Source organism: Numida meleagris, chromosome 3 (assembly GCF_002078875.1).
Source record: "Numida meleagris isolate 19003 breed g44 Domestic line chromosome 3, NumMel1.0, whole genome shotgun sequence".
Lineage (NCBI taxonomy): Eukaryota > Metazoa > Chordata > Aves > Galliformes > Numididae > Numida > Numida meleagris.
The window spans coordinates 34,375,381-34,400,885 of NC_034411.1; the positions used below are offsets into that span (position 1 = coordinate 34,375,381).

At 38.7% G+C, this 25,505-nt stretch overlaps 1 protein-coding gene across 1 annotated transcript in view; it reads left to right on the forward strand.

Moving 5' to 3' along the window:
- Positions 1 to 25,505, forward strand: part of SMYD3 (SET and MYND domain containing 3) — a 373,059-nt gene that overhangs the window by 345,454 nt on the left and 2,100 nt on the right. The window contains exon 11 of the mRNA XM_021390817.1: positions 21,552 to 21,660. Coding sequence (XP_021246492.1) covers positions 21,552 to 21,660 — 109 coding nt within the window. The remainder of the gene's footprint in view (positions 1 to 21,551; positions 21,661 to 25,505) is intronic.

Sequence of the window (25,505 nt, forward strand, 5' to 3'; positions counted from 1 at the left end):
GCCTCCAGAACTAAGGGAACTATTTTTCCATTAGACTTCTGTCTCTGACTGACTTTTTATGCTGATTGACTGAAAGATAGCTGTGCTTCAGTGTTCACACACTGCTTATTACACATCAGAGAATTCACACTAGAGAGAAAGCATAATGGCTTTTGTAGTGCACAAACCAAAGTTTCACATGGTTGGAGAATTTATAGCATTTTTCTTGCATTCATTCCCTCAAATCTAACTTGAGGCAGTCTCACATCATATTCTTTACCTTGAGGAAAGTGCTATTGGTATCTTTCTCTTTTTTTGAGATTTCTACTGCACTCCTAAATTTAGTTGAAACTGGCCAGTGGACTCAGAGGTTACTAGAGAAGTACTGACAGACAAATTATGTCCCCATAAATCATGTTATCAGGCTGAAAAATATTTTTTTCCTAAGCTATCATGAGAGAAGATAAGGCCAGCATGTCAGGGAAGGACCCGCTAACGATAAGATGGAGTATGACCAGACCCTTCCAGCCTTGGACAGCCTGACTGTTGTGGGCACGAGTGATCTGTTAGTAGTTCCTGAATGATCTAGATTTTATCCAGGAACTGTGACAAGGAGGAGTTTTAATGAGGGATTTGCTGAAAGCTAATGAAGTAGTTTTATGGTTGTTCATAGGAAGCTTCTCACAGGTATGAGAAAATGTAACAGGTCAAAATGGAAAGTTTAATCTCAGGAGGGTTGCTTCTCCTATTAGTGTAGGCAGACAATGACTACATGTCATAGTTTGTTAGGTGTCCTGGCACTCTTTAGATAGCTTTAGCTAATCAGTATACTGATGGCAGTGTAGCACCAGCTTCTTTTTGCAAAGATTGTTTTGCTGCTGAAAAAGCCTCCAGGAGTTACTTACTTTGTCACCTCTGGAAACTCATTTCTCTATCTCAGGTAACACCAAATGATACCTTTTTATTTTCCCACTATCGTCCAGATGCTCTCCCATTCCTTCCCAGCTACAGGCACTTACTTTCTTTTCCAAATGCTAGCCTTTTCTCTTAGAAGATAGGCTACAAATGACAAGTTTCCAGCTTCTGCATTTACTCAAAAATACTGACTCCACTTCCTCAGTCCAACTGGTGCCCCTTCTACAGACAATATTCACCTTTGGATGCTTTCCCAACTCTTAAAATTGAGGTATTTGATTCAAGAGAAAGGCTCTTCCATAACCCAAAGCCACTCCCAAGGGACCACACCCTGGGACTTGCTACATTAGGATATATCACCGTCTTGCATTTTGTAGTTCCCTGTGACCATTTTTCAGGAGTTGAGTGTGTACCAGTTCCACGCATCGTGACCGAACTAAGCCAGAGGTTAAGGGCCTCCATCACTGATGCCAGAATTGGGTCTGAACAAAGCAAATTATGACTAGAGCTGAGCAAGCAAGGAATAACAACAAATTTGTTTCCTGTATTTCATTTCTGCTTTGCCCTCAAGAACATCTGAGACATCTCAGATTTATTTCTGTTGGAATTCTTTAAACAAATGTATTTCAAAATATTTTACTTTGTGACTGTTTTGTGAACCTTTTTAATCCTTAGCTCAGGTTTTCTCTCTTGGATAAACTGCTTTCTTCCATACTAGCTTAACACTGAGGCACTGCCAGCCAAACACTGGCATTAAACATGGAGATAAGGCTTCAGCAAGTTTCTGTGCAAGCACAAACCCATCTTGAAATCCTTGCTAAAGGCTTTAATTATGAGAACCAAGCTTTAATTTTAAAAATTCACACATATGACTGGAATATGTATGCTATGAATATTTATTCCAGAAGAATTCAAGTTGTGGACTGTGAAACACAGTCAGAGACCTCATAAATTCAGTTAAAAATGCAGGGAAATATGTTCCACTTGATAGTGAAGGACAGAATATTTCTTGCTGTTTCTAGCGCATTTCCGAAATGAGGAGGAAAAAGAAGCAATGTGTACATCTCTAACATGGCTTTTTGGGAAGTCCAATACTTTAAATGTTTGGAACAAGACTTTTTTTGTAACTACAAATGCACATTACCTGTAGAATAATTTTTTTTCTTATCACTATGTTCTGGCTTACTATGTGATCTCATTTACAGAGACAGTTTGTTTCTTCTGTGTTCTTACACTTCCTGAACAGTTACTGACTTCCTTGACCTAACTTAGAAATTCCAAAGCAATTGGTAGAGGCAGTATGATTTTTCTACAGTCGCATAGTGAAGGTTCTTCATTTTCTCTTTGTCTCAGCAACTCGCATCAGGGAGGTGTTTTGGACTTGCCTCCTTCTTCTCCCAAATTCTTACACTCCTTACTTCTTGTCTGACTCCAGCCTGTTGTCTTCATTTTTTTGACTCCTTTAACATGATAAAGGAAGATTTTGGGGAGGGTTGGGTTGTGTTTTTGTAATTTCTATCTCTTATCCCCCATCATATTGCAACCTGAGTATATAAATCTCTGTCATCACTACTGACCCCTCCTTTTACTGCAGTCTTCCTTCCTTTCCCTGCCCAGACAATGTAGGAACGAGGAAAATAATCACTGTGCTAGAGCCTGACTGCTTCATTCCAAGTGGGCAGATGAGCACCTTGGAATTTCATTAGAGTGAAATGAAACTTTGTGAGGATGTGATCCATGGTCCAAGCCTCATTAATTTTTGTGGGCTTTTGAATATGGCTGACAGAGGATTGAACTTCACTATGGCCTGTGCATTCCACACCCAAATTGTTTGCAGACTATCGTAAACTAGAAGAACAGTTTCAAGAAAAACACTGTTTTGGAGAGTAGGTGTACCTGCATAACCCTTATCCAGCATCCACATCCCTAGGTTCATCTGCTGACTTGATGGAGGGGAAAAAAGAAAAAAAAAAGTTTAGCATACAAAGAAGTTTCTTGTGCTACAGCTGCTTAGTCTGTTAAATCAAGTTTTGATCTGTGTTGAAATCTCTGTAGATTGTATGCATTTTTCCCCTTTACTTAGGTTTGAACAAGCCATTATTTTGCATGGAGCTACTCATTCTGCCTCTTACGTTACAATGCAATCTTAGGCTGTGGATGATGCAACAAATGCTCATGCCATAGTGCTGCTGTTGGGTTGCAGCACTTGTGTATGTGCTTCAGCGGACAATGGAGGGTTAACAGTGTTCCCATGGGACATGTGCTTTCTTATGAGTTTTCAGAGGTTTTTTTATAAAGATGTTTTCCTTTTATTTCTTTCATCTATTTGTTGGGTATGTCTACATGACCTCCTGAAAATACAAACACAGTCTTCTATTTGCAGAGCCCATTATCAGCTTTGTCTTTAGCCTCATGATAAAGGTCAAGTAGATTAGTTAGGAAGGTTCTTGCCTTTCTTAATCCACATTGGTTATCTCCTTTAGATAATTACTATCATGTACTTCTCTGACTTACCCCAGGGTATTGTTTCCATTCCTTGAATACTGCAAGGTTAAATTCATCTACTTTTAACACATTTCACTGGGTTTCAGCTCTGCTAACTGACTTAATACCAGTGCTTTTGTGATTAGTCATCTTGGACTGGGGAAATAGAGGAAGTGCTCAGGAAGAGTATTATTCTCTAATGCAAATCCTTTAAGAAACACTTGTGTTACAGCAGCTAATGTTTCTGATTTCTCATGTAACTGTTCTGTTATCCATGCTCTAATCTCTTCTTTCAGTGCTGTATTGCCTATGGAAATTCATGCTATGTACAGAAAACCTGTGGGAATAAAGGAGCACAACAATAAGAAAGAGATGACTAATATTAACCTCCTTGTAACCTCTAGTCGGTCTTTAAAATGCCACTGAAACATTGAAGCTTTCCAAGTTCTCATTTTAAAGAATAATATTCTGCTATTAAGTAGTCCACATTTCACACCTTTAAAAAAAAAAAAAAAACAAGGAAAGAAAGCAACAGGGAACAGGGGGCTGGAACTTGGTGATCCTTGAGGTCCTTTCTAACCCAAGCCATTCTGTGATTCTGTGAAAGGAAAACTGGAATAAAAAAGAGGTACATAGCAGTTTTGTTTTTTTCTTTTCATTTTGCCTTCTGTTTTCATTGATAATAATTACAGCAGAAACTTGGGGACTTTAAACATACCTATACATGCAAGATGCAGCTCAGAGTTGCTTGCCTCCAGTGAATGACCCTAATCTACTTGAATAATGAAGCTCAATAATGGTGCTTTAATAGGTGCTTTATCCATAGGTAAGCATATGCCTTTTGCCTAGTTCTTATTATTACTCTTAATAACCGCAGGACATTTAAAGTGTTATGTAGGATAACACAGCATAAGCAACATGGAGAAAATACAGTCTTCCTTTCAAGATCTTTCTTCTTTAATTTTCAAATGAAAATACTTAGTTCTGTCTCATTTACACTTTCAGTATAATATTGATTCCTGATGTGATAACAAAGGGGGAGCACTTTAATATTTCAGCTTTGACAGTTCTCTGTCTTCAGAGGCCAAATGTTTTCCTGTGGGAGGTACCTTTTCAGCAAAGGAGTGATGAAGATTTATGACAATGAGAAACACTGTTTCTTCATCTCCAAATAATTTATAATGGCTACTGTGTGACTATTTCACTGGTTAACTTCTCTTTTAAAAATTAGAAAACTCAGTAATAATATATAAAATGATTTACATCACTGTGCCTGATACATATTTATCTAAAGATAAAACTTCCCCATCCCCAGAGTACATTTTTTGTGTTTGTAACTGATGTTCATTTGTAACAAATGCATGTATCCTGTGGCCAAACAAATCTGTTGTGGTAAGAAGCACAAAGCTTCACGCATAAGTTTTCCTTCCATTCTCATTCCCTGGGAATGGATGGAGAAATGATTTCTCTCTATCACATGCTCTCTATTCTTTTGAATTCCCCAGTGGCATGACATAGTATGCATTGGATTAAATAAGTCAACAATACACTTATAGTTAAAAAGCTCTCCTGTGCTTGAGGTCAGCATGAACAAAAGACACTGGGCCAAAATGAAGACATGCTGTCTTGCCTCAGTTTCTCCATTAAATCTAAAGAGGAACCCTTTTTAGTGTATTTTTTTAATTAGTTGTATGAAGATTTAAACACTACAGAGACTTTGTCAACATGTTGCCATTTTGCGTGCTGTTCCAATGGTACTGTATGTGGGGTATTTTATAAAAGCCAGGCTAGATTGTGATGTATCCATCTTAATGTTTCTCATTGTCTATAAATCTGTTTAAAAAAAATCCTTCTAAATGCTGATATGTTTTTGTCACTAAAGGTTTCCTTATGTATATTCATATACATATGAAGGTCGTATTTAAGGTTTCCTTAAGCATATTCAGTGCTATTCATGAATGATTACAACTTCCCTGTAGAAGGAAACATGGTAAATATACAAAATATTTTTCAAATATTAAAGCCCTGACCTTATAAAAATAAAGAAGTAACCTTGAGTCAGCCAGCCAAGGGCTTTTTATCAGTTTAATGTCACAGAACCTCAATCAAAGGGGCAAATTTTTGTTTTCGCTTTCCACTGATGTGAACACTGCAGCTGTGCTGTGCTTGTGTATCAATGTTCATTATTACTAGTGTTCCTCCTGGGTTATGACTGATCCAGAAGAATTTGAATCTTGTTTTTTTTCCTTCTTTTTTTAAAAAATTTTGGTAGAATCAGACAGAAATAAAACTTGTGGCTTCTATTATTTCTTTCCACAATTTCCTGGATGTAGCAGAAGCTACTAAAAAATGAAGACATACATATCTCATGCTATTCAGCTATCTGATAATTAAAGCGCAATTAAATTTTTCATGCTGTAGATTGTGTCTCTTTTCCAAAGAAATTAGAAGCTGTGGCCCTCTGAGGATTGTGTTCTTAGTCTATAGGCATTTATTGCTAGAGCATTTACTAAATGCCATCAGTGATGAAGTTGGAACATCCAGCATAATTAAAGGAGGAAATTTGCAGCTAGTTGGCTTCTCTTTTTGGATGTGTGATGTTCCTATATGAATGCACTGTCCTTGAGCTTCTGTGTCAAAGATTAGTAAATTACAAGCAAAATTAATCATTTTGTCTCCATTTCAAGTTGGAGAGTCAAATTGTGGTGCAAATTGCCCCCAAAGTGAGAAGTCTGAGTCAATATGACAGATAACTCAGCTCACAATGTTCTCTTGAATTATTAATGCTAGGAAATATTCAGCATAGTGGTTTTTCTGAATTTCCTCTTCAGGAAGTCCTTGACTCTGTTTTGACCTGTGAACCTGTGAATATTAAGCTTCCCATTTGGGTATCAAAAGTTAGATGCCTGTTTGTGCGAATATCCTATTGGATAAATCTTACTGTCACATGAAATTTTTCTGAAGTCATGTTCAAGTGTGGTAGCAGAACTGATTATTTGTTAACTGTTGGGAACCAACAGAAGGTAGCTGTAGGAAGGATTTAGATGCAAGAGTAAGGCTCACAGAGGTAAACTAAGCAGCTATTTCAGCATTTCTTTTAAATGCTTTCTTGAGTAGAGATGGAGTTAGTGCTCAAATGCTTAGATGATGCAGTGTAATGTACACTAGAATGGCATGAAATGACTGCAGAGCTCAGACTGGAAGATAGCCAGAAGACAATGTCTCTCAAATGACTCAAGACGCAAGAGTGACTGGAGGATACCTAAGTTGTAGGAGCTTGGGGGAGTTTCAGACTATGCTTTCTTCAGGCACTGCATAATATGTGAATTCTGAAGAGGAATTTAAATGCTGTGACAGTGATATTTTGGCAATTTGACATAACAGAAAAGAAAAAGAGATACAAAAAAAAAAATGCACAGAAAGAAGGTCAAAACAAAAGATGTCTCAAAGTTGTCTCAGATGTGTTATCATCAACTGATCAGGTAGGACCCAACAGGGGTAAGCCTAGTGGAATACCAAGCCTGATTTCTGTAGCACTGTCAATGCAGCTTCCACACCTGAAGTACCTGCTTTTTTCACTGGGAGTTACAAGGAAAAATATTTCAGTAGATTTTTCCTTTTTTCACGATTTTACATGAGTCCAAGTAATTGATTACTTGTCAAAATGCTTCACATCTTGAATAAAAAGTTTTTTTTCTCTGTTCAGTTGTTAAACTTAGTAGAGATTCCAGATTCTAGAATTCTTCCTTCCATGAATCCTAAATAATTGCTCATCAGGGATCAAATTCAAGCTCCTTAGGTACTTAGATCCTTAGATGCAATTTATTCATGCATTTAAAGCCTTATATTTACATGAAGAAAATAGGTAATTGAAACCTTGTGTATATCGGGAGCTCAGTACAGTGTTTGTCTTGCCTTGCGTTTCCTCCCATAGATTGAGTACTACTAAAACCTGTTCCTTGAGGAGAAAAAGAGAGAAAAAGTCTTTTTCTTCAGAGACTACCATCCATCTTCCTGTTTAAAGCAACCTAAATGAGAAAGTTTAGTACTGAAGCTGCAGTTGCTTGCACTGTCTTTGTGTGTATAAGTACTTTGTTTTGCTATAAGAAAGGGAAAATGACAAATACAATAGTGGGGACAATGTCTGAGAATTTAGATTTTGATTTGCTAACAATCTCCTTAATGTTCAGATTTCGGCTATTTTGACAGGTATATTCATAGAGGATGAAATTCACATGCAGACAGACAGCCCCAGGCTTATGCATCACATAAATCCTGTCTAAGCCTTTGAAATGTGTTTTAAGTGAGCCTAATTGATGCACAGGACCTGTGCTGGCCCCTTACACGTGGGAGAATTTCTCTCAGATTTTAGGTTTGCAATAATTAACTGTAGTACTTTTCTTTAAAAATCTTTTATTCTTTTTTGATCTGATTCTATTTTTCCTAGCAAGCTGCTTTCATACTTTCTTTGGTTTAAACATAAGCGTTGAGGAATATTAGAGATCACGACATATATATCAGATATGAGCACAAATGAAATGTATATTGGAAAGGTCAGCATTTAATAAAAATTCAAATGTACTTGAATTTGATTAGACACCGTGTGATGTGTGCAGTATGCACATGGGGATTGTGCAGAAAATCCAGTAAATGAGGTGATGAGAAAGCACGTATTTTGTAAAGGACTAAATTTGTCACAGCCCTTAATGATTCTTAAGACCTCGGAGGAGTATAGAATTACTATAGCAACTGACTATGTTTGCTGGTTAGCATTTGCTAGTACATTAAGCACAATCTGCCACTTCTAATTAATAGTTCATAATTTACACTTATTGTACCATCAATTTTGAATTAAAAGGTAGCACAACAAGATTATTAATCCAATAACGCAAAATATATTCTTATATCTAGTTTGTGCCTTACTCCATTTTGTCTAGTATCTGAAAGGCAAATCGTTTTTTCTTTTTTTACCCCACATTAACCAATTTTCTAGCTACCTCCTATCCACTTAGAGAAAGTCAGAAAACCTTAAATATTAGTCTGAAGAGGGGGACGATACATGATGTTTATCATTGGATTTTATCTTTTCATACCTTTTTTGAGATGTGTGCTTTTTTGTGTGTTTTTTTTTTTAAGGGTACTGTTTTTATTTGCCCAATACTTTCACTTCAAGAGTAAATAACCCAAATAGACTTTAAGGTACGTTAATTAGTCTTTTCAAATACTTGTGTTTCTCTTGATTTAATGCAGCATGGCCCAGTTTACTTCGGAAATGAATCAAACTAAATGTGAAATAGCTTTATGTTTGTTTTCAGTGGGAGTATTTACACCATAGCAGAAAGCATCCGCCTTAAATTCACACCATTACTGAATTCAAATTCACCTTGAAAGTCCATGTGTAGACAAACTCTCTGATTCTGGTGTTTAAGTAGAGGAATTATGCATTTACCCAACAATTGCAGTTATTTCCAAATTCCTCCTAAAAATCACTGTGTTTGCCTATATATGAAATTGTAGTCTGGAAAGTATTTTAGCTTGTAGTTATAATTTCAAATCAAGTCAACTCAGGGTACATTCAGGTAGTCATTGTACACTTGCAAGTGTAGAATGGACTTTCGATCAAATATCCTATAAAGTATTTGTAAATTGTCTTTCAGCCTATTTTGACTTGTTCACCTATCTGTAAGAGAGAGTTAGAGCTCACTGAGTTTTGAATAAAGTAGTAAATGTGATACTACAGTAGAATACATAAGATAGGTAATCAACAATAACATTATACTCATAAAATGGTTACTGGATGACACAGATGCTGGGTAAACTGCTCTGGAAGTATGGAAGGCCTGAATTGCTGTCAGTTTGTTCACTGTTCTGATTTACAGAACATATTCTTCATGTAGATGATTATTTAATGGTTTTAAAAATAAAACTGTTACTTGTAGAGTCGTGCTACAAATGCAATAAGAGTATGTGATGTTTTGAAACCTTACTCTATACATGAGGCTTGTGATGCAGATGGCAAGTCTGATGACTGCAGAGGTTAGCGATCTTGTCAGGAGCACTTTGCAGGTAGTGACATAGGAAAGATATTCAGAGAAAGAGCCTTGGAGGTGATCAAGCCATAGTAAAAGCTAAAGGAGATTTGGTGATGAAGGGTTTGGAATAGGCTTGACTGTTCTTGAAATAGAAAAACAAAACTGCCAAAAGAGAAGATAAAAAGAATGGAAGAGATGAGTGTAAGTGCTCTGCAGTATAGACAAAACAAGATATTCCTGTACTCTTTAAGCCAGTAATCTCTCCATTTATTGCTTCTCTGTTAAGAGGAGAAGCAGATAACATTTTCATTGTTTTTTTCTTATATAAATATTTGTCCACATGAAACTGGCTTAAAATGTTACGCCTTGGATGTTGTATAATATTGTATGACATACTGTATGAGATGACTTAATCTATGTTATATGACGTAGGAATCAAAAAACTTTAGTGTGTTTATATTTAATCCCTTTTCTCATATTTTAAAATGCTGTGACAATCTGCATATCTGAATGCATTCATTTTAAATCTACTTATGTCATGGTGGAAATACTTTTGCTATCCAGTAGTGTTCATGCTGTCAGTGTATTTCCTTGCACAGCAGAATTTCCCTCTTGGCTCATCTCTATTCATAAACAAATGTCATAGGAAATTAGACTCTGCAGTTTTTTAAGAATCTAACGTATAATGCCTCAAACTAGCAATGGGAAGAAAGATTTCTATTTTGCAAAGCTTACTTGCATGGTTAGCATTATTTGTACTTTATAGCAAGATATAAAAACGATAATTTACATGGGTAAATTATCCAAGCCCTCTACTGCATTGTGATCTAGAAACCATATGTTTGGAAGTGAGCATCGTTCATACTTCTATTCTGGACATGCACTGGTAAAGAGAATGGTAGCATCTAGCAATGCATAACTTTGGCGGGGTTCTATTCATGAACTTATATTTTAACTTAAAATTTAATTTGTACAAAAATTACCATATTAATCCAAGTGCTTTCTGAGGGGACTGGAAGTTGAGTCTCAAAAACGTGGCCTAAACGTCAAAGCAGTGGCCATTCAGCTTTAGGATGGCATCTAAAACATGCCTGGAAAAGTTATAATGGAGATGCAGCAAAGTTGCCAAGAAAAGTCAAACCCAGAGCACAGTGATCATATTCATCTTGTTGCATATTCATAGTATGCCATTTTTTATTTTGCCTGCTTCATCCTTCATAGATTCATAGTTAAAAGTGAAGACTAAGTATATGGTTTTCCTATCTCTCACAAAAGAGTATTGACAGATTTTTTTCATGTCTGCCTCCTATACGAATTTAGAAAGATGCCCTTTAGGCACTGAAATTAATGGACATGTCGTAGATCAATGGATAGTTTCCTGAGGCTTTATGCACAGCACACTATTGCATGTCTTAACGTGTTATAATTTTCAGTGGTACAGAGAGTTTACTTTGAAGCAGCTGTTAGCTCTTGCTTCAGTGATTTGTATCTTGCATGTAACCTAGCCAAGTGAGCAATCACCTTCCGTCACTTTGGTTACACGTAGGTGGACGTGACGTAGGAGAGGAAGAAAAATAAAAAGAAAGAAAAGATGATAGAGGAGGTGAGAGAGGAATAAACAAGCTGGTGGGATAAAGAGTAGTGAAAGAAGAAAATGTAAGGAGAAGGATAAAGAAGCCAGGAAAGAATGATACAGGAAATAGAGGAGGAAAACTGAGAAGGAAACAGGAGACAGTATCTGGGAAAAGAGAGAAAAAGTAATTTAGAAATTAGAAATGTTAGAAATGACTTGTGAGATAGACCGAAGGTCCTGCCTAAGGAGCAACTGGTATGTGTAATGGCAAACCAATTGTAAATATTGTGTTTAAGGGTTTTAGCTGGCAAATGGGTATGACCTGTGGCTCAGGTTGATGTAGTAGGCCAGAACCTGAAGACTGGCTACCCTGACGGCTTTGCTGCACTTGTACAACAACTTGCTGGAGCATTTCCCGGTGTGCTGGCTGTTAGTTCAGGGCTAGAGCTACAAACCTTGTATCAGAGTGCAGAAATTGTCGGAGAACCATGGGCCAAATATCAGAGTCTTTCTTGAGTGCAGTGGGACACAACTAACCTTTGACAGAAAAAATATACTTTGATAAAGTCTATATGTGTTTCTTTTGCTCAGTTCCCTTCTTCCGCTATGCCATAAATCAATGTGTTAATTGCCTCCACACAACTGGCTAAGAGAGAAATGTGGCTGCTCAAAGTTTCATAATTTTAGACTGTTACAAGTGTCTTATTCCTGTGCCTGTATTGCAGTTAAAGCTCTTCCTTTGTGTCTGCTGCCCTCAGTGAATGGAATGCAAGGTAAATGTTTACCAGATTGTTTCAGAAGTGGGCCTGTGCAAGTACCATTGTAGGGCCTGATCCTGTCTCAGTCATGTAACTTCTCAGAATTTCCTGTGCAGATCAAAGCTTTTATTTGATTTTATTTCTTGTTTTTATAATTCTCATGGGCTCGTGGCCATTTTCTTTCATGTCATGTTAGGTCACTGCACTTGTGGTCTGGCCCAAGGAGGCAGCTGTTGTTCTGTGATTCTCCTCACAATGGCTAGAGTTCCCATAATTTGAGAAAATGTTATCCTCCCAACAGACCCATTATGGATGTTTATGTAGGAGCCACTAAGTGAGAGATGAAACAGCTCATTCCTTGGGAACTGGGTTTGGACATATTGTACCCCATACTTTCAGTCTGCAAACTCTTTGTTTATACTCCAGAGATTTACTCAGAATGTACTCAAATGCATTGCACTTTAGCTTAAATGCCTTATCTTCATGCCTTATCTTGCCTATAGAAATATCTTTATCATGTTAAGATGCAAACGCTAATATGCTAACCTAAATATGCAGTCTAGAACTTCATAGTGAGGAAATTCTGTGCAAAATTCTATTCTATTGGAAAGTATATTTTATCCTCTTGTCTCACACATCTCTAAACAAGCTCTGAGTCACTAGGTCACGTAACTGCAACTTTGCAATAATTTTGCAAAACCTCAGAATCTCTTTGAACAACTATGATTATGCATGATTACAGAGTGGTGGATTGATATTGCAAAATCTGAGTGTTAAAACTTTGTTGTCCCAGTGAGCTTTGAAGAAAGAAAGCAACATTTGAACAAAAAGTTCAAACAAAGAAACAAACATCTTTTAAACCAAAATACTACACATTTTGAGCAACGTTCTGGATGTTTGACTTTGGTTGTGTGGTGCTGACATTAACGTTGTTTTGTAGCTCTTAGATGCATGTGCTAGCAAAAGCTGATGGAACTATATCAGTCAATGCACCAAGCATTAAAATCAGTGATATTATACCAATTTACGTCAGTGGAAGGTGCCTTGAGATGTTCTGCTATCCATAATATACATGTTGGATTCAGCCATTAGAGACAGTAGCTTACAAAGTAAACTAGGTACTGATATGAGATACCATGTAAAGCTTGAAAACTGCTTTACTTTGTGTGAACTGAAATATTTGTTTCATGGATATTTTTCCTCCTCAAGCAATCTTCTCTTAAATTTTTTAGCCCCCTGCCTGTTCTGCTAAGATACAAATGTACTCATTAATGAAGGTGTACAGCAAACATAACTTTACTTGAAAAATCCTTGCTTAGTGAACATGATACTTTCTATTACAAATAGAGAGTTCAAGCATGCCTTGGTCTTTTGAAGGATTGCACACCTTTTTCCACCTGTGAAAAGGTATAGTGGCATTACTTGAAAAAATCTGTTCTTTATATTCAGCTAGCATTTCAGACAGCCCTTTAGAGCCTTGGAGAGATTACTGCCCAGGATTGATGTTCATAAAGTTCATAGCCAGTCTCCTTTTTTCTGTAAAGAATGCTGTTTTCCCCCTCCACTTTCTTCCTTGTTTTATTTTCTGAGAAACTCTGGAGCAATTTCCATGCTTTTTGGGTCATCCAAGAAATTTTCTAGCCAGCTGAGTGACTGGACAGAGGTTAGTGTTCTCCAGTACAGACAGATGGTCTTGTTTAACTGTCACATTTTAACTGCGTAGCTTCCTATTGAACTCTCAAAGCTCTTCACAAACATCGTTGAATTTAACCTCCATCGAGTAGATTGGTATTCTCATCTTAGAGACGAAAAATCTGAGATACAACAGATAAAGCCAGATATATAAATACCTCTCTGTTGAACTTGTTTGAAGGGACAGGATCAGAATTGCATACAGTACTGAAGACGTAAGGGCGTGGTGTATTTATACAGCACTTTTCTGTTTTCCTAAAAATATTTTAATGTTCAGTTGGGTTTGAATATTTTTTACCATAACATTCAAAGAACTAATATTTTCATAGAAATATCTATTTTAACTCCAAAATCTCTTCCTCAAATAATACAATTTACTTCAGACCCACAACTGTATATATAAATGCTTACAAGAACACTGATCTATGAATAAAAATAGTAACAATAAAAATAACAATAATTCTCTCATCTTCAGAAGTGAAAAGTGACAGAAACTCAGCCAAAGGTCTTGTTGCTGTGATTCTTTCCTGACCCACAACTGTCACAAGAACAATGTCTCTCCAAATCGCAGCCATCCTGTCTGACATTAGTGTTTGTAATCCTTTATCTAGAGTTATTGCACCACACCTGATAGTTTCTCTACAGAATTATCTGGAGATATGATAGAAAAAAAAAAAGGATAGTGTTGCTTAAACTGGTGATCTAACTCACATTATCAGCTTTCTGTATTACAACACACTTCTGAGGTGATCTGAGATAATGATAAGTGGAGAAAAGGCATTTTGCACTGACGAAGGTGACACTGCCAGCTGCATCCTTTGTTGTGCAGTTTGCGCCAGAACACGCTCATGCACACTCACATCACCTCTCTGAGGTTTACTAACTGTAGTTACAATTAGATGTGGGTTGCACTAATACTGGGGGGACTCCTATCATTAACAAGGGGACAGGGAGTCAATTAGAGCTAAGTTTTCTGCAGTGAGCATAGGAGTTCCGGTAGTGCTTCTCATTCTTTCCCAGGTTGAGCTCTCATTTAGTGGCTGAAAAGGAAAGGTCACACAAATATGTAGGTCTGTCATCTTCTCGCAGAACACTAGAGTCTAGACTTGCATTGCTTGTATCTGCATCCAGTCTTGCAGCTGTATTCTAGCCATATAAGATGCTGCGGGTGGGCCAGTTTTCTTAACATCAGTGACTTGTGGTAGATTAATTGCTTGGAGAAGAATGTGAACACCAAGATCTTTGTCACAAATTAATATTTCTCTAGTGCACATTTTCCTTCCATATTTTACATCTCTTCCCATGCATTCTCTCAGTAATAACTGTTCTTCCACTCTTCCTTTGCTGTCTTACACTTCCTGAGTTTTCTGGCATTCTTTAAGCATGCTCACTTTCACTTTCTAATTACTTTTTTTTATAAGTCCTTTGAACTAAACTGTTGACCCTGTCCTCTTATTCCTCTGGCTATGCAAGGAATGAGGCAGTGTATTCCTCTTTGCAGTTATAGTTCATCCTACCATCTTTAGATGGTTACTTCATGACAAAAATAGCAAGAGCTGCAAGATTCTCCAAAGGTCAGCCAGGTCACAGGGACAATCTCTGTAAAGTGTTTTCCATCTTCCATTCAAGACCAAGTGCAACCTGGTCTAGGGAGCCTGCTTTAGAAGGGCGGATTGGACTCGATGATCTCTAGAGGTCCCTTCCAGCCCCTACAATTCTGTGATTCCAAACTGAGCACTGTTTCTTACTGTAACATTTCCTAGCACCAGAAGACAGAACACGTGACATGGACCACTCAAACAGACAGCATCAGCATTTTAAATTGAGTAGTTTGATCCAAAGCTGAGAAAAAAATGGTGGTATATACCACTTCATCATTTTATTAAAGTTATCATTCAAAGAGCCAACATCTGGAACGAAATCCTTTTTAATGTGGCATAAATTGTCACCATAAGGAATACAGCAGAATGATCAGCAGCCAGAGAGAAATGATTTCTGAGATGGATAGCTAACATTTCTTGTGAATTCAGTCGATCGAGAAGTGTGATTGTTTATTTGATTGCATCAGTTAAATTACTGAAACAAATACTAGTGGAAGAGTATAAGACATAGATGTGATGAAAAGGATTTTGAACCATGATTTCACAGGTCTAAATCCTGAATTGTTTTCAGAGGCAGTTATTTCACGGAGATAATGGGACATGACTTGAGTGAGGACAGAATAAAAAAAAATTAAAAAGAAAGTGACTGTCTGTCACAAAAATTTCTAAACTAGTGCTACTGTTTCTATATTTCGTTTGTGAAATACAACATGCCTTTTAAACCTGCAAAACTGTACTTACTTTCATTTGGTTTGCCAGAAACAGACAGACAGACAAGACAGCATGAACCTGAGAACCAGGCCCTGCATGAACCACAAAAAAGATCGTATTGCCTGAACCTGCACACAGTTCTTGAGATCCAGGTTCGATTCCTAGCTTTACCAGGGTTTTTTCTTTTGTAACACTGGAGAAATCATTTCATTTACCTGTGCCTCAGGTTCTCATCTGTGCAGGGACCAAGGACTGTCATGCTGTACTTTTCAGGATGATGGAGTACTTAAATGAGTTGTGGTCTTTGGTGAAACTTCCAATATTTAAGATAGCAGAGGATTTTGTCGATACAACAGTATCAGAGAGAGCATATGTAAATTAGACTATAGAAATGTACAGCCAAGATATATTATAGTCAAGAGTATAGATATCTGCAAGGGAGGTCTGAACAATGGTGTTGTGTCTACATATCTATACTGATAGCTGACCACAGCTGGGTCAGAGAACCAGGCTTTCTGTGGTTAGCTAGAGATGTGCACTAGCAGTTACCTCCAGGAAATCCTCCATGCTAGCGCTGAGGGATTGATCCCACAAGTGACAGAGGTAATATTGGGAAAAAAAATAGAAAAAGCTGATGCCTGCATTAAAGTCTTCAGTGGTGCTTTGATCATTGTCAGTGAGACACTGTGATAGGGAGATAAAATGGACGGTAAAAATTTCAGGGCAGCTGGAGTGTATCAACTCTGCCACAGGTAAAGGATTTCATCTGCTGCTCCAAAAGTGATATGGCTGCTACAGAAAGGTATAAGGGGAGTTGTAAGGTCCTGAACTGATTTAATCATACCAGGTCATCCATAAATACAGAGTTGAGAGAGGGAGAAGCCAGAAGGAATGTCTATTTAAAACCATTTTTATTCCAGGAAGAAAACATGTGATTAACATGAGAGTGATCTTTTGGAAGACTGTTCCGTGGGGAACCCTAAAGGTTATACATCAGTTAATATAGGTATGCTGCCCTTAGAAATTATACAGTTGCAATTTGAGTTCTAATACTTAGCATGGAAAACAGTCATTTATTCCAGTATCAATAATATTTTCCCATTTCCTCCAGAAATAACCCTATAACTTTGTTTTACTTCAGAAAAAACTCTTGTGTAGGGCTGGTGATTATTATAATATTGAACTAATTATGTACAAAAAGGATATTTTCTATAAATAGAGCATTGCCTTTAAGCACTATTTCAGCCTCAAATTCCTGGTTTTGGTGTAGGAATGGATAGGTAAAGTTCTGAGATCAGACTGAGCAGTTGTAGCACAGTCCCTTTGGTATTAAGATCTGTGAGCTCCTAAATGAGCACAGATAGTTGTAAATGAGTACAGTTGGTTTACCTGTTGTATACTCCCGAGGATTATGATTTCTTTGACTGTTCATGAAACAACTGGATCATTCTTGGAAATGTTGATAGATACCAAATATTTTGTACTTTTTGGCATAACTAATAATTTGTCCTTAAATTTGTCCTAAAACTCATCCTAGTCAAGGAGTGGAAAAATTATCATGTGAATTAGATGACCAGTGTCACATTACTAAATAATGGAAGAAAAAAATGATAGCTGGACACCATAAAAATAATTCTTAGACTGCAGTCAAGTGAACAGCTTTAAGGAATGTACTCAAATATTGATTCAATCTGAAATCAAGAATAAGTCAAAAAAAAAAAAAAAGAAATTGAAGGTCACACTTATCGGGTGCTGTATTTGTGTGAACATTTCCATCCAGTGTAGCTAGTGTGTTCCTGTCTGGAGGCTGATGCTTGCCTCTTTACATTCGGCTCACACCTTTCCTGAAGCCCAGAAGCCTGTTCTTAATTCCTTCTCTGTTGCCGTGGCTCCTAAAACTGCTTTATGTCTTTTATGCTGTCATATTTACTTGCACTAAAAGGTACTACAAAGCAATTTGCAGTCAGGTATGGCATTGCTTTTCACGTGTCACCATATTAAAGAGCCTTGTAACATTTCCATTTTAAACCCTTATTTCAGGATTTATAAATCCTGCCTGCTTCTAATTACGTCAGGCTGAAGACAGAGGTGCAAATGTTAACCCTGCAGATTTACAGGAAATGCTAGAAGTCTATTTTAAAATATGAGGCATCAGAAAAGACAGTGATTTTGCATATTCTTTTTTTTAATAGTAGGCTTTAGCTCCCAAGAGAACACAAAATTTCTGATTGTTTATGGTCTAATAGGAGATAATTTGAGTGAAATTAGAGGAACCACAGTATTAAGAAATAGAAGGAGTTGACTAAAATTTTTCAAGTTTGTTTCTGTTGTGTTTTTTTTTTTTAACGTTGTATATAAAAGAATGTGAGTGATTGCTTGTAGGGATTCAGAGCTGAAATATATAGAGTGAAGAAATTTTTCTTTTCTTCATAAAGTATATGAACAGTGACTGCTCTGGAGGCTCATCAAGGCAAACGTCAGGGCTGAACTGCAAATAGGGGCTATCGAGTTCATGGTGTATTAGAAACAACTATGGCATTACAAGGTATTGGCCATATCTTTGCCTACTGAAAATCGATATCCTTCTATTAAGTGAACAAAATGCAGAAATTGCTGGTTCCTGGAACAGTGAAACACTGAAGTAAACTATCTGTAGACTAGAGAATAGCTTTCATTTGAGGTTTTGAATAGTCAGCTACACAGTGCTTTCTTTGCCTTACTCTTACCTGTGCAGGCTACTAGGCACAACACAAAAAGAGAGTTGAGCTGGGGACTTTCTGAGAGAGCATGACCCATACAAACCCATTGGACTTGATGGCTACCTCCAGCAAAGGCACTGAGTGAGCTGGCCAGGTTACTGACTATCATATTTGAAAGGCCAAGAGGATCAGGGAGTTGACATCCGAGTTAGGATACTATAGCGCAGATGAGCAGACAGCTTGATCGGTAACAAATGGGTTGGATGGTGGGAGTCAGAGGGTCATGGCCAACTCATTGCTGACTGGATGCCAGTACCAGTTGGTGCTGCAGGGGACTGTTCAGGACTGGTCCTAACACCTCCCCTAACAACCTGGAGGAGGCAATAGAAGCTGCTTTGCTGTTGTTTGCAGGTGACACCAAGCTGGGGACCAACAGATAGGCAGGGACAGGCTGGCTTGGGTGCTGTTAGCCAGAGACTAAAACAAAGCTGCGCTGTCTTAGATAAGTCTAGGATTTAAAATTTAAAAATCTCTCTGAGCCTTCTCCAGTTCTCTTGTTCACAATGCAGCTTTACTTGATAGTTATTGTAGTCTGTTTAATCTCTCTTTGCAAGTGAATTGCTGTGCATTGACCAGTGCCAAGGGGCAGGAAACGTCGCTCCACAGAACTGTCTTTCTCTATTTTGTCTTTCAATATGATTCTGCTCCCCTTCCTGTCCCTCAGGCCTTAGTAAATCTCATAAAATCCTTTTCAGCTTGAAATCCTTCTCCCCCCAAGCTGTACCACGTTTTGCAGCACGTATTTCTCTATAGTTGTGTTATTCTCTTGTTGACAGTCTTTAGGTACCAGTTTCTCTGGCTGGTAAATGTCTTCCTTAGTATTAAATATATCCATTTGTTTTGTTCAGAGCAACACACAAGGATAACAGATTTGCTCTCAGGCACCTGATACTGCTTCGTAGTTCTTTTTTTCATGCCATCTTTACACAGTATTGAATCCTGGGGATGCCTGCAAGAAGCCAATGGCTTTCTTCCCACTTACACATCTTCCAGAAGAGCTGCAAGCTGCCTGAATTTCTCTTATAAATGCACTCAATGGATGTGCTTTCACAAAAGGTGTTCCAATAGTTTAACAGACTTCTTTCAGAATATGATAGTAAATAGTAGTTTCAAATGTCAATTCTAAGGCTTGCAAATGTAACTATATACACGCATAAGATCAGAACATAAATCACTGCAGTAAAATAGCTTTGTAAATATTTATGGACTCAGGGCTCGTTGTTCCATACTTAGTCCTCCTGTGTCCTCATCTTAAATTTTCACTTGCTTTAGTTTATGGGTGGTAGTCTGGGCTGAGTACCTGACATTGTTAAATGGCCTCCTGTTTCCTCTGGTATTGCCCATACCACAATGGTAAATCTTTACTGACTGCAAGTGAAAGTATGAGCTGTAAAGAGAGACCCATCTGTATGCAGGGATGGATTCTGCACTGTGATGGACCCCGGTGAAATTCAGCAAGCCGCATGTTGCCAAACTGAAGCACAGCCTGGATTTGTCTGTGTGATCTCATGAAGGAGCAGACAGAGAAGAATCAGAGCTGTCAGGTTGCAGCACAGTCTACTGAGGACTCCAAAAAGTTATCTGTGCAAAAACTCTTTGCTACCGCTTCTGTGTCCATGATCTTTGCTGTAGGCATCCTGGTATTTCAGTAGCTCAGAAGGAGGAGGAATGACCTTTTTAGTCCATTCATTGCCACAGTCACAGGTGAGGGCAGAAGTATGCAACCCTATAGGTATCATTGTTTTGCAAGTTTTATAAAGTTGTGCACGTTGTCACTATTCCTATTTGTATCATGCTGTCTCTGCAATTCCTATTTACTCTTTGCTAATCTACATAAAAATCTCTGACTTAGTTGCATTTTTTCTTTGTTTAACTAGTAGCAGATAGCACCATGTTAATTGATACAGTAATCAGAAAAAAAGATGTAAAATAACCCTTCTGATACATTTCTAGTGTCTATTTATCTGGATCTCTGAAATTCCTTAGTGAATGGTGTGAACTGAGACAAGTACTACCACTTTTCTTCTATTTAGCCTACTGTCCCTCCAGCCTTTTTGGGCTGCAACCCACAAGAGGGCTGAGAACACCACTGTGCACTTGTAGTATTTGTGGTCTGAACAAGTGGTTCACAAGGGAATTCAGGATGGATTCTTCACATGAAGGAGCTGGTTTCTGCTGCCTCAGGAGAGGCCTTCATAGATCAGGGTACTGAGATCCTACCAGGCATGCTTCCCATGTGTTTCTGTGTCTTCACTGAAATTGTGTGAGATCACCAGAAAAAGGGGTTTGGGTGTGCAAGCATTTTCCATGATGTTTACTTATCTTCATTTTAGATTTGTGATATTTCATGAGTGTCTTGAAGAGAATTAATGATGACATTGTCCTCCATCTACATCCTCAGGAAAAGAGAACATAGTTCTGCTTTCATCTCAACATATGGTGTTCTGAAGTAACTCCAGTGATGTTGATGGAAAACTTCTGCTTCTGTGAAATTGAGAAAAGGGATTTTTCCTCACACTAGCAAATACCTTGCCTATGTTCATGAGCCGAATCCAAAACATTTCCTTGAACACATATTAGCAGTTCTTTCTGCAATAGGGAGCAGCAAGCAAACCCTCAGAAAAGATGGCTTGGTGTCATGTGCAGTCATTCTCCTTTATCTTCTAGGATCCAGGACAGATTTTCGTACTGAAGCTTCCTTGAAAAAATTATACCTCTTCAGGGATGTAGGATTGTGAACGACCTCTGTTTGCAACGCTAAGTACTGTAAATGCTATTGTGCTATCCAACAGTAGCAAATGAAATAATACCACTCCCGTCACTTTCTAACAGGATAATGTTAAAGGCATTCCTTTGAGATGGAGAGTAATAATTTGCTAATTCCCCTCAGTATTTCATGCTTCTTGGTAGAGCAGCTAATTTTCTCTGAGTACCTTATTAACATTCACAAGGACTTTGCAGTCCCACCCTAATAGCTCTCCACTGAGGCAGTGACTGTGAAGGTGAGAGCTGACACAGTGACGCATTTCCCTCCCTTTTCTCCGCAGGCTGTATTATCCTGATTTCCATCCACTGAGGGCTGTGCAGCTGATGCGAGTGGGCAAACTGCAGTACAGTCAAGGCATGTTACCTCAGGCACTGGAGACCTTGAAACAGGTCAGTACTTTGGACTGCTTCTTCCTTCCCCACTCTTTTGCTAACCCCAAACCCATCGTGGATTCCCTCCCTTCCTGTCCTGACTGTAATTTGTGCCTTTGGATATTCCTCACTACTTCTTCTATCACAGTGATGCTTCCCTGGGCTGCAGCTGAACGTGGTGATGGGTCACTGTTGTGCAGTGTTTCAGGCACTGTATTTCTTCGGTATCAGTCACTGCTAATTACAGTTTGATCTCTCAGAGGTGTCTGAATGAAAAATGACTATTAGATCTGAGAGATAAAAATATCTCAGTGCCTTCTACTCTCCTTCTTACCATAGCATAGTGAATCTGGGACTGGTGAAAGTAAAGAACAGGAGCAGAGCTAGGGTTTTCACCCTCCTTATTCCCTATAGGTAACTATGATTTTGGATAGAAGAACTTTGCCTTTTAGTGTTTGTATTTTATTGTGAGCCATGCAATCAACAGGCATGCTTCTTGATGCCTCCTATTTCTCTATCATTCACCATCTTCTTCAGTCTGTTTTAGCAGCTGCTTTGCTAGTCGCTTTTCAGTTTTAAGCTGTACCTGTTGGACCTGAACTGATTTTATTCATTTTATTCATTTCCTCCTACCCTAGACTATTTGTCTGGCCCTTAAATTGCTGTCACTAGCATCTTAAATATATCGAAGAATCCCCTATCAGGAGTGACGTGTCTTCAGGACATAGACTCACTCACTTCCCATCTCAAGCCCTACATCACTGCTGGGGTGTTTTTTTTTTCTCCTGGACAACATGTTGCCTCTAGAAGTGTTATGCTCATTCACGTTTGTTACTAGCTGTCCTTTGCTGAAGTTGGCCTGAAGGCAATACTGAGGTTCTCCAGCTCATCTTCCTGCCCACTTTCAGTGCCTGATGCAGGCTCTTCACTGCCTTTGCTCGGTGCTGCAGGCAGGAGCAGGCCCCAGGACAGGCACTTGCATGAGGCTGGTGCCTTGCTTTAGGCTGATGTTTTCCCTCTGCTTCTTCATTTGCTCTTTGTATTATCTTAGCACTTGTTAAATATGGGTGTTTTAGTCCTCTCCAGTGCAGAGATTGGCTGTTTTGTTCCCTTTGCTTTATGTCTGTACTGTAGGATGAGCTGGCTGTGTGGCAAAGGGGCAGGGCAGCTGCTTGAGATAGAAAGGGACAGGAGTCTGTGCTGGGGATGGGGGAGAAGTGGCTTTTACACCTGTCTGGATCTCCTTTAAATAACAGTCATGACTCTATGGATAACTTAGTATTTTGTCCTTGCGTTTTTTAATCCCCATATCCATAAGGTTTTAACATCTGATCATTTATACAGACTGGATAACTGATAATTTCCGCTTGTTTAAATAATAAATCAGTATTTGAAACAGAGCTTTTTTTTAAAAAAAAAAAACTAAATCCTAGTAACTTAAATCTTCGCTTGATATATTTAACTTAAATTGTGGCCAATTCTGATCAGTAAGAAGCTGATGTGAGAGTAATCAATTATATTTCCCATTTGTTATTTAGAAATAAGCTATATATCTGTCATGTACCAGGTAATCTGCTGTGCTATTTCCCCTGTAATACTTACAATTTCCAAACATTTGGACCTTCCTTTTTAGCAAGCAGTGAGCTCCCAGTCAGAGGAGTTTCTATTTTCATTGAGATTGCTGCAATACATCAACAGGTGTACTTCTAATTGCTTTTCTAATATGATACAGCATTAAATGAAACTGGAGTTAACTCTCCTAGAGCTATCTTTGTCTACATCTACATCTCTGCTGCTGTCAATGAAGGCAGAAGTTGTGATAGCTTTTTGTATATATTTACTAAGTTGCCCACTGCAAGCCAGATTGTTACTGCATTATTCTTTGAGTGCAGAGCAATACCTAACACAGAAACCTTTTTTCAAGCTTAGATTTCTTCTATCCATAAAACAGGAAAGGAGCATGCTGTTTACTGTTCTGTGCCATGCATTGGTGCATCTCTAACCATGGTCTCCAAGCCAAAAGGATACAGTAAGGGCTTTGCAGCTGGGATGCAGAGCCACTTACAGACTAATTCTATTGCATCTCTGTCTGCTGCCCGTTCTGTCTCCCCTTTTCCACCCCTACATGTAAGTCAGGGAGAGGTTTACCTCCCACTCCCACAGCTGAGCAGAAGGCAAAGCAGGGTGACCTGTCACCCTGCTTCCCTGTGCAACCTGTACACATGGGGCACAGTGCTTCTTCAAGTAGGATCAGAAGCTGATTCCCTTCGTTGCTGTCTACACCAGAGCAAATTAGAGCGAGATATAATTCCCAGTTTGTTGTGAGTAAAGGATGTGATTCCTAATATAACTCAGATAATGTCCTGGAGTTATATCGGAACACAGTTTGGTCTTTTGTGATTAGATGTGTCAACAGAGCATGCCACATGCTCAGAGCAGAAACTCGATTGCCTTCTCTGCTTCATTACTCTTCTTAATACACTCTGACATTGAATAGCACCCTGTTGGAGCCCTCGTCAGACTAATTTCGCTGTGGCATTAAGGAGAAGGATGTGGAAGGTGCAGAGGAATTGATATCTGAGTGAAATTCACCTCACTCATATAAATCCTGTTTAATCAGGCACAGCCACAGAGCTACTATGGTTTGACAGCTGCTGTGCATCAGATGTGCAGTGTGTTTGGACCTGTGCATCTTCACACATGTACAGCCTAGCCTGTACTGCTATTCTCGAAGCGAAGCACTACAACAGCCACCGTAATCACAGAACCCTTTGCTTTTGTCCCAAAGTGAACTTGGTAGCACCAATGTTTTGTATGTGTCTCTGGTTACTGTCATAGCTCTGCAAACTCCCCACTTTGGTTGCCCAACACCTGAGTGCAGCTGGACTCTGTGAGGACAAGCAGGGTAAAGGGAAAGGCTTGGACCTGATTTCTGACCCCTGCCTCCTCACAGCGAGCACCTATATCCTCCTCTGAGCTGATGGACATGGTTTTCTTGCCTCGGGAAGGCCTGCAGGAGGTACGACATTGTTCCCCTTCTTGTAATTCCTGGCATGAGAGCAAAAAACCCAGGAAGAGGGGTGAAATCCCTCCCAGATTTTGCAGCAACACATAAGAAATTCCCTTTTTCTAGGTATTTGCTTCAAGTGCTGAAATGTTTACCAGCCCAATACTGATTGGTTTTGTTTTATCTCTGCCTGTGTTCACAGGTGCCCCCCTCAACAGAAAGACAAGGAGAAACACTCTCTCTTACATGTCAGCCTTCACTTTATACCATCTTAGCTCATGGCCATTTGCTTTCTGCTTTCACTGTGATGGAGTGGAGCCATCCTGCATCTGCAGGGAGCTGTGACAATGGGCCCATCCCATCCCAATGCAAATCAGGAGCAAACGACTGTGCTGCATTTCATTTGCATTCACAGAGCAACAGTCATACCACTGCTCTAATGGGTTTCATATTCTTCAGGGAGACTGTGTGGTTGATGATGCCACAGCCGCTGCTGCTGCCTTGCGATCACTATAGCTTTTCATAATGAGAATTGTGGTGTGTGTGGTCTTCCTCTCAGATACAAGAACAAGACTCTGCTCAGCCTTGGCTCTGATGGTTAGCTGTAAGATTTAGAAGAGCAAAGGGGTGTCAGAGAGTTGGCATGTTTCTCCGTACCTTTTACACATCCTCATTAACAAAATCTTTGCTTTGGAGGTGAAATTATCCCAAATTTTGTGCTGATCTTTGCAAAAAAACAGCTACATAACTTCATGCCAGTTTACCTTAAGGATTACAGAAGTCATTGCTATTCTGACTTTGATACAGCCTGGTTGCAACTTGTAGTTCAGCATATAAGGTAGAATATTGTGTGAGT